A 10,637-nucleotide genomic window follows, 5' to 3' on the forward strand; every position below is an offset into this window, starting at 1 on the left:
TGAAAACCAACACTCATCTCACACCGCACCTGATGTAGGCGTAAGAAGACAAGACTGGGAACTGAGAGAATTAATATAGTCTCTCTTTTAATTAGGTTTTCCTATATGCTGTGTACAGTGTCCCTGGTCCTCAGCCTGCTGTCATGAAAAATACTGCAACGAGGTAGGATACCATAGAAGAAGGAAGTGGGTACCCTTCCTTAGATAGAGCTGGGCCTAATAAGCAATTGGAAATTCGAACAATTTTGCAAACTATATATCTATACATGACAACCAGTCATCAGCTTCCGTTCACAGGGAACCTACTTGGCAATGTCAGTAGACAGGAGCGCCTACTGCATACCTGGCACTATACTGAGTATCTCACACGTAGCCACTCAGTTTAACCCTATGGAGGTTTCTATAGACAGTCTTTTAAAATATACATTCAGGTTTACTTTTATTTTTAATCATTTGCAGGTGCATATGAGTTTGTGCATGTGACTGCAGGTGTGCTGGAGGCCAGAGGTCAGATCTCCTGGAGCTGGAGTTAGAGGCAGCCCTGAGCTGCCCCATGTGCATATGGGAACTAAACAGGAGTCCTCTGCAAGAGGCTGTCTGTTCTTAACTGGTGAGTCATCTCTTCAGTCCTGATAATCTTTGTTTTAAAGGTGGGGAAACTGAGACTCAGATATTCTTTAATATTGGTAAGCAACACAGTCAGGATTTGATTGGTTTTCTCACTTGTGAACCAGCACAAGCTATCGAAAAGAGGAAACCAGTTTTAGCAAAGTTGTAGCCACTGAGTCCAAGGAACTTCACTTGTGACATAGGTTTGTATAATCTGAACATTAGGACACCTTTCAGGCATCTTTCCCTTTTGTTTCTTCCTACAATACGAGATCTGGGACTCCCAGAGTAGTGTCTGAGCAGCAGGGCCCCCAAACATGTCCCACAGAGTTTAATGAAGAGCTCCCATGCAGAACGAGGTTGGGTGAGCCGATTTCAGGGCTTACCTGCTCCCAGTCATTTAGCATTTAACATCTTACTCAGCTGGGTAAGTTATACCGGAGGAAAGGCTGAGGGATAAGGACATGTCAACAAGCAAGGAAAAGTAGACAGGAACCTCCTGAAACCGAAAGAAGGACAAAAGGCAGTGGGGATGGAGACACCGAGAGTGGATGACTGATGCTCAGAAATATGTCTTGTTACCAGCAATTAAACCCTGCATCTGTTCAAAAAAATGTATAAATGTACATATTTTCTTTTTAATCTTCTGAATCCATTTATTAAAGCTTGCTTTCCATTGCTGTGGCAAACACCATGACCTAAAGCAAAACAGGGAAGAAAAATTTATTTTGTCTTAACCGTTCATGAAAAAAAGTCAGGATTGGAACTCGAGGCATAGAACCCAACTTGGGCCCTGGAGAAGAGACTATGTTGTGTGTGGGGCGTGGGGAGGGGCGTTTACTGACTGATGGCTTGTTCCTCATGGCTTGCTCAGTTCTCTTCCTTATACAAACCAGGAGGACCACCTGCCTAGGGGTGACACCACCCACAGTGGTCAGGGACTTCTCACACCAATTATTAATCAAGAAAACAATCACAGACTTGTCTACAGGTCAATCCAGTGAAAGCATTTTCTTAAGTGAGGTTCCCTCAAACAACAACAACAACTACAGCATGCTAATTTTTTGTAAATTATTCTGTAAGCTTAGTGTGCTTTATATTCTAAAATACTCACTTTTTCCTTTTTCTCTTTTTTGCACATTGCTTCTTTAATTCTTCCTATCCCTAAGGACTTAGATAGAGCATGTTATCTTTTCTCAGGAAGTGGGTGCAGAAAAACAAAACAAACAGAAAGTTGTCTTTTGCACGCGTGTCACCAAGCACAGTGCTTTGGGCACATTTTCTGATTTCTTCCCCCCCAGTAACCTTGAGTTGTAGATTTGATCGGCTCTATAAGAAACCTAAATCCAGGGGGTAACCGATTGGTACCTTGTAACTTGTTTCCTGATATCAGTGGTTAGGAAGACTGGAAGAAGACCACATTGTTTCATTGGCTCATCAGAACGTAGTGCTGTTGTCCCCGTGCCCCTCAGAGCAATACGCAGAATTTTCCTCTTTGCTTCCACATGAAGCATTATCCCACTAACAGAATGAGTTGGTTTCTAAAACGCTAGTTTGATAAGAATGGAGGGTTTTCTAAGGGAGAAACGCTCTTAATTAAGTAGATGGGAATGAATAAGGAAGCGATTGAGGGTTTTTTTTTTTTTTCTGCTTCGTAGAATGCACTTAGGTTATTTAATATGCTGAAGATGTGCTTGAGTGCACAGCCGTTTTCGCCTGGCCCGATGTTAGTATACTACTTCATTAAGTGGAAACACGCCGTTATTAAAATAATGTTCAATCAGCCACCATCCATCTACTCTCACACAACTGCCTTTGTTCTCAAACAATGTACTTAACGTGAATCATTTTTGTAAGAATAAGCATATTGTTTGGTATTTTATTTAATACCCTATTATATAAACATCTCATTATTCCTATAGATTATTAAGAAAAGGGCCGCGCCAACCCTTTTGATGATTTACCGTAAAATACAGTAGTAAATAAACTCCAGCACTGAAAATGAAGAATTGAGTTGCTTCAAAAGCTAGTTTTTGGTCTTAATGGGTAGTGACAATGGTGGCCGCCAGGCAGTAAGAACTCCACACAGGCACTCTGCTAAGACGTTTAAGAGCATGTATGATTTCACCTAAGAAGAATAAAGGCCACAGGGGGTAGTTTTATTAAACTCTGTTTACAAATTCTGAAACTGAGGCACAGACTGGCGGTGGCAGGCCCAGGAAGTAGCCAAGCTTACATGGAGGAACCTCTCCCATGGCGCCTGCCCCAGGGCGCCTGCCCCTCGGCCCTTGCCCCACGCCCCACGGTGCCTGCCCCACGGCACCGTGCCCTTTGGCCACTGAGCCTGTTACACGCTTAGCTGTTACTGATGGAATTCCAGGGTAGAAACAATTCTTTCTGATTCCGCCTGTGCCACCGCACTGCTTTGTGCTGGCATAGCCATGGAGAATAGATTTTCTTGAAATGAGGAGAAAATCTAGTTTCACTGTTTCCTTGCCGCACTGGATTGTGTCATTACTCTAAAAAGATGATATGTGGTAAGCACAACATTGCCTTCGGGGCTTGTTCTACACAAATGTTTCTTTGATCAAATAGAAGCCAATAAGATTTTTTCCAGATGTTTGTGAATTTGTCTTGTATGTGAGTTGTGGAGAACAGACTTTGACCATTGATCTGTTAGTACCAATGCTTTCTGAATGAATCTGAATGATTTCACGATATTTTATGTATGATAATATGCCTTCTTTAATCCTGGTTAAAAACAGTGGCTTACACTGTGTCTGGCCTCCATGTGTTTACAGGTTTGTTTTTGGTTCTTTGTTACTATGTGTCTGCACGTCTGTATGTAGGGATGTGCACGAGGGTGGAGCATGGAGGCTAGGACCCCCTGGAGCTGGAGTTGGGATGATTGTGAGCTGCCTGGTGTGGGTGCTGGGAACTGAACTTAGGGTATCAGGAAGAGCAGCAAGCGCTCTTAACCACTGCAGCACCTCTCTAGCCCCACAGTCTTCACTTAAAATTGTAGACTCTCAATCTAAAGGATCAGTTCTGCCACGCTGGTTGCTAAGTTCAATGGCAATTTGGTGATGTGGCATTATTTTTGAAAACTAATTAGAATGAATAATTAGGAAATTGATTAGGGAGGAACCTATCTCCATGTTAACAATTCAGGATTGAACTTGGTTGAAGCCAGGTGCATAATTTTGTCATTCTTTTGAACCATTGAAGTTATTAATAAATAGAACCACGAAGGTAAAGCAAACCTCAGAGTGTTAATACCTATTTTCCCTCTGTAGAAACAACAGTTTAATAGAACCCAGCATAGACATGTCTCCCGTTTGTGTGGGTGTCTTTGGTTGGAAAGCATTGTAAAGCAAGGCGTGGTGAGGATACATCTCCTGGGTCCTGGGAAAGGAGACATTTTCTTGTCAACTCCAATGTATTTTCCTTGCCTATACTTTCCCCAAATGGAAAGAAACAAAAAAGTAATGTGTGAGTTAGTTTCCCAGGCAGCCTCTGGGGGGTCTTCACATGATCTTTTCTGCCCTACTTGTTAAGGTTTTCTAGGGTGAAAAGAAATTGTGTCAGTCTTTTCTTTCAAAATTTAATGTGAAACTTTCTGACTATATGCCTTGCACAGTTGGGCATTTTAGTATACACACACACACACCACACTCACAAACAGAGAGACACACACACACTCACACACACAGACACACATACACACATATACACACACACATATATACACACCACACACACAGAGGCACACACATATACACACACACAGACACACACACACACACAGACACACACACACTCACACATACAGACACATACATACACCACACACTCACACACACACGTATACATACATACACACACATACACATACACACACACACACACACACACACACACACAAACACGCACTGAATTCTTACATGGAGACAGTCTTCTTATGTGATCCGCCTGTGGGGTGTGTGTGTGTGTGTGTGTGTGTGTGTGTGTGTGTGTCTGTCTGTCTGTCTGTCTGTCTGTCTGTCTGCCTGTCTATCTGTGTTGGGCAGAATTCAACCTTGAGTGCCGTTCTCCAGAAGCCATACATCTCAGTTTTCCGAGACACAAGATTTCTGAGCAAGATTCTTCCTACCTGTGTTCCAGGTGCTGAGGTGACAACCTCAAAAGCCCACATTAGGCTCTACACAGGTGCTAGGACTGAAGTCAGGTCCCCATTCGTGCAGGGGCGCCTTTACTGGCTGGCTCTCTCCTCGGTTTGCTTATCCAGTCTTTGACAACATGTTCCCAGAAGGATGTTGAATGTTTTGTCTTATATAACAGTCTTGGTTTCAGTTTCTATTGCTGGGATGAGTCACCATGACCAAAGGATAGTCCTCCTCGGGGAGGAGAGGAATTATATGGCTTACACTAACACATCTATAGTCCACACACAGGATGGGAACTCAAACAGCACAGGAACCTAGAGGCATGAGCTAATGAGGAGGCCATGGAGGGGTGCCTTACTGCCTTACTCTACCTGACGTTTCATAGAATCCAACATAACCAGGCCAGTGGTGGCCCAATCCATTGTGGGCTGTGTCTTTTCACACGAGTCGTTAATTAATACTGCTCCAAGCTTGCCTGTGACCAATCTTATGGAAGCATTTTCTCAACTGGGGTTGCCTCCTCTGAGATGATGCTAGTCTCTGTCAAGTTGACTTAAAGTTAGCCAGCACCCTCTCCCCTGCGTAGTTCCCAAGGCCCAGGAGTTAGAGAAGTGGCCTAGTGATAAGGGTTTCTCATCTAGAATTCCTCTCTCCTCTTTAGTGTGCACACACTCACGTCCCTGCCAAGGTTCTCTTGAGTTTTCCAGAACTCCTGAGAGTTACACCAGTTGTTAGACACGTCATGGGCTGGCAGAAGTTGTCAACATTCCGTACAAATAATCCCTGACCTTTCTTTTCCAATGCTGGAGAAATGTGTCTTTGGCCATCTTGAAAGTTTCTACCTATAAAAAGAAGTTGAGGAGAAGCAGATGTTCAAAGAGCAGGGCCTACTTGGGAGGGGCCCAGCAGTCATGGCCACACATTTATTTGTTCAACTCTTTTGTGGTCAAAAGCAAAGAGACAGTCAGCAGAAGTTCTTCATGATCCCAGAGGCTATCATTCTTCCCAAAGCTTTAGTTCCAGATTGACTGTGTCCTCACTGGATATGAGGAGAGCTTCTCAACATGCAAGTACATGAGGGTGCCATGTACATGAGGGAAGATGGCTTAGTGGTGAGAGCACCTGCTGCTCTGGCAGAGGACCTGGGTTTGGCTCTCATCGTCCATGTGGTGGGTCACAAACACCTGTAACTCCAGTTCCGGAGGACTTGATGTTCTCTTCTGGCCTCCGTGGGCATGCACACAGGGCGCAAATATGTATATGCAGGCAAAATATGTATATGCACTCACACCCACAAAATAAATGAAAATAAATTTTAAAAAAATACAAGTGAGTTAGTACAGTTATGTTTTTTTTTTTCCTTCGGAGCTGGGGACCAAACCCAGGGCCTTGCGCTTCCTAGGCAAACGCTCTACCACTGAGCTAAATCCCCAACCCCTTGTACAGTTATGTTTTATTCTCAGCGAATATCATGGAGTTCAAAGCACGGTGGCTTCAGAAAACAGCAAATCCTTGAACTGTGAAATTAATGTAACTCACATGGTGCCCAGAATTCCAAGACATCAGTCCAGGAGCACATTTACCACCTGTCTGTGAGTGTGCATGCCTGCGTGCATGTGTGCGTGTGTGCGTGTGTGGCATGTGTGGCATGTGTGCATGTATGTGTGTGTGGCATGTGTGCATGTATGTGTGTGTGTGGCATGTGTGCACGTGTGAGTTTGTGAGTGTGTGCATGCGTGTGTGCGTGCATGGCATATGCGCATGTGTGTATGTGCTCTAAACTCTGTTTACCCTTGGCCCTTCAGTGTTGATGTCTCCCCCGAGACACTCCCTAAAATGTGCAAACAAGTTGCCATTATGCCCCAGGCTCAAAGTGTCTTTTAAAAATCTCAACACTCACATATTAAACCAGCTTCCAAATTCCATTTTTGGAAGAAGAGGAGCTGTGGGAAGCCGTTTGCTTCTGGGTGGCGAATCTTCCTTTGTAAGAAAGCGGATTTATTTTAAACAAACCTGTGGTTTCCATTTTTAAAGCTTCACCTGGCTGTCTTCCAGTGGAAGGATTGGACAGGGTGAGGTGGGGTCTGTTGCTTATGACAAAGGTTCAGAAAAGCCCTTACTGGAGGAGAAAAGCAACCCAAATCTTAGTTCTTCAGTGGAACCCAGACCCCAACTGGCTGTATTTGAACAGCAGCTGTGTGCCTTGCTTATGGTTGCTTCTACATACAGGAGCGTACCCGCCAGTCTCTGCTGCAAAACCCCAGAACCATTTGCTCGTCTTCTGGAGGCCAAGTAAACTATCGCATCCCGCACTGTAGATTTACCCCCAAATAATAAACCTCCAGTGTCTCTGAGCTGTAAAACTAGGCCGTATTGATTTCATAGACGAGTGAAAAGACCTTGTTTAATTAATTCAGCCATTCACTCAGCAAACATTTATCACATGCCTGTCATTGGCCTCCACCGTACAAAACATCTGCCTGTCACCCTGTGCTTGCTAAATCAGAGGAACCAGCCATCCAAGCAGGAATGACTGTCATCTAGTAGAGTACGCCCTACATGTCAGCTCTGTCCGGGGGTTCATCTTCTGAATAATCTGTTCTAGTGGGAGTCATTAGCTTGTTCTTTTGTGACTGTGTGCGTGCATGCATACATGTGTGCATGTGTCTGTGTCTGTGTGTGGGTGTGCCTATGCACATGTTTATGCATGTATGTATATCTGCGTATGTACTTACATGCTTGTATGCATGTGTATGTACATGTGTGCATGTATCTGCATGTGTGCTTGTATGCATGTATGCACATCCATGTATATATGTGTGTGAGTATGTATGTGTGTGTATGTTAGTGTATATGTGTGAATGTGTGTATGTGTGTGTATGTGAATGTGTGTGAATGTATGTATGTGTGTAAGTGTGTATGTGTATATATGTATATGAGTGTTTGTGCACATGAGTGTGTGTATGTATATATGCATGTGTGATTATGCATGTGCATATATGTATATGAGTGTATGTGCACATGAGTGTGTGTATGTGTATATGGATGTGTGAGTATGCATATGTGTTCACATGTGAGTGTGCATGTGTATGTGTGTGTGTGTGTGTGTGTGTGGCACCATTATCATGCAAACAGTAGAGGACAATAGAGTTGGACATGTGACATTACTCTCTGTCATATTCCCTTGAGACAAGGTCTCTCTCTCAACATGAAGCTTGGTGTTTCCACTAGATTAGCTGGCTAGTCGGTGAGCCCCAGGAACCATCAGTCTGTGCTGTGCAGTGCTGGGGTCCAGGCACTTATCCCACTTTTAAGATCAGAACTCAGAACCCCATGCTGGCACAGCAAACACTGCTCCTCCCTGGTCACTGCATGAGCTCATTAGCTCCATTTTAACTTTCAGGAAGTCAAGCCTCACAGGTTTCCTATTGGTGATAGTAGAACTGAGACAAGTCCTTAGTGGGCCCAGATCCAAGTTTGTTCATGTCAGATGCCTAAGAAATTCTACATTAAAATCATACTAAGATTGGAGTAAGGTGAGAGAGTTGGGGGAAACATCCAATGTAAAAACAAAACAGGACAGGTGTGAACTAAAACCTGGTCTTTATTCTTTATTGTCACCTGGATTGCAACTATAGATATGGACTTTATTATTGACATCTACACACACACACACACACACACACACACACACATACACTCACACACATATACACACATACACTTGCACACACACACACACACACACACACACTCACACACACCCCACCCTGGTGCTGGGAATTGAACTCTGGGCCTTCCAAATGCTAGCCAAGCACTCTACCATTGCACTGTATCCCCAGACCAGATTTTATCATTGCTGTCTTGCTCTTGTGCGTTTATTTATGAATCCACCACTCTTTAAAATGATAGTGAACCGGCTGGTGCGGGCTCTAACCACTAGTCTTTACTAGCCCGTATCACCCTCTACCCACGGCTCAGCCCTGCCTGACCCCTCCTCCAGGCAGAGCCATTGATTACTCAGGTCAGTCACACTGTCCCCTGTGGACTTAGCACAGCCTCCATCCTCTCTATTCGTGCTGTTCCTCGTTTTTCTCTTGGAAACAGAAGTAGCAAACATTTCTTGGACACCGACTGTTTGCCAGTGCCATGTTAGAGGTAGGACATCCCACATGTAGCCCTGCACCCTGCCTCAATGCTTTCTTCAAGGTAGACCTCGAGTCAACATTTGCGACTGCTTTGGAACAACCACTCAGGCCCGGGTCCTGTTCAGTTCCCTTGGACTCGCGAGGCTGAGACAGGTGGAAAAGCTCTGCCAAAGATCACTGTCAGCTTGTTAATCCCCAAAGAGTCTGGCCTGAGAGAACAGAGGCTCCCAGTTCAGAAACGCCAGGCAAATGTTTCCAGGGGAAAATACGTGAACAAATTCACTGTCAAATTCCAAATGCCAAGCAGGCACGGAAAGTCTCCGTGTACCTTCCCTCACAAACCTGTCGCCGACAGCCAAATGACAGAGTCTGTCAGATAAATCATGAGCCACTTCAGAAACGGTAGTTTGAACACAGAATTCAGACCCAGGCCCCTCCCTACGGACTAGAAGAGAGGTGGCCATGTGTCATTAGGCTGCACCCAAACCTCCCTTTGATTTGTAGGGTGTTTTGAATCAGTCTGGGATCACACCTGTGAGGGAGCAGGGCTTATGGGAAAATCGTTCATGGGAAGTGTCCAGCACTTGAAAATCCACTCTGTCACATCATTCAGGTAATGAAGGGATCTGTCCAAGGCAGACGCCTGTGACGTTAGGGAAGACCCAGCCCCCTTCTTTCTTATAAATATGTGCTCATTCTGGGGCTGGCTCCTGCTGTCCGGTCACCACAATGGGGAAGTAGAAATGACCACACTAAATTTGCTGCAGAGTCAGGAGAGGAATGAGGAGGTAAAGAAAAGAGGTTTGTGAAAAGGAAATCTGGATCAGATGAGTTGGCCCACTCTCTTAGCCCAGCCCACACAACAAACATTCACTGGGCAGGCGTTGTTTGCCAGGGGCTGTGCGTGGTGCTGGAGGAGCCACTCGCATGGCTGCTGTCTCAAAGAGACAGTAATAGGTTTGGTAGATTTGCACAGTATACATACAGAGGGTCAGGAACTCAGCTGGACCTACCCCAACTCAAGACGCATCATGCAATTCAAACATGAGAGGGCTATCCTGTATCGAGAATCTGGGAGTTTGGGTTTCTTTAAAAAACCACAGAAGTATTATACAATAGGTTTTCACTGTAACCCCAGGTGTGGGGATGTGAGGCTGCTTCCAGTTGTCCACAGCAGCTGACTAGGCTTTGCTTCATGCTTTGGAAGAGGCAAGGTTTCTGCTAGCTGCAGATAGTTTCTGTAACTGTGTGACGTTTGAAATTCTGGAAACTTTTCCAAGGTTACATAAATGCTAGAGCCCCAATAGGTGGGCTGTTGTTTGTGGTTTGTTAAGCAGTTGTAAACAAAGAAGAAACAAGAAGAAGAAGTTAGGTATCCTGCCAGTCAAGATCACATTTGTCCCAAGGAACTTGATGCCCCTAATTAGCAGTAAATAGTCTTTTTTTTTTCGGAGCTGGGGACCGAACCCAGGGCCTTGCGCTTCCTAGGCAAGCGCTCTACCACTGAGCTAAATCCCCAACCCCAGCAGTAAATAGTCTTATGGTAGTGTCACCCCCTTTCTGACCATGACTTTATTCAGGGATCTCTTTTCTTTACTCTCTATCTTTTTCTTCTCTATTATCTAGGATTAAGGGTGGAAGAAAAGGGGATGGAGAAGGATGGAAGAATGAACCCCAAAAGTAACAAAGACCAGCTACACTATCCATCCTGTTA

At 44.6% G+C, this 10,637-nt stretch overlaps 1 protein-coding gene across 1 annotated transcript in view; it reads left to right on the forward strand.

The window, feature by feature from the left end:
• The first annotated feature begins 9,666 nt into the window (after nt 1-9,666).
• The window catches only part of LOC120097847 (uncharacterized), a 7,759-nt gene continuing 6,788 nt past the window's right edge, over nt 9,667-10,637 (forward strand). The window contains exon 1 of the mRNA XM_063276840.1: nt 9,667-9,724. Within this exon, the coding sequence (XP_063132910.1) occupies nt 9,667-9,724 (58 nt within the window). The remainder of the gene's footprint in view (nt 9,725-10,637) is intronic.

Source organism: Rattus norvegicus, chromosome 17, assembly GCF_036323735.1.
Source record: "Rattus norvegicus strain BN/NHsdMcwi chromosome 17, GRCr8, whole genome shotgun sequence".
In the NCBI taxonomy this organism is placed as follows: domain Eukaryota; kingdom Metazoa; phylum Chordata; class Mammalia; order Rodentia; family Muridae; genus Rattus; species Rattus norvegicus.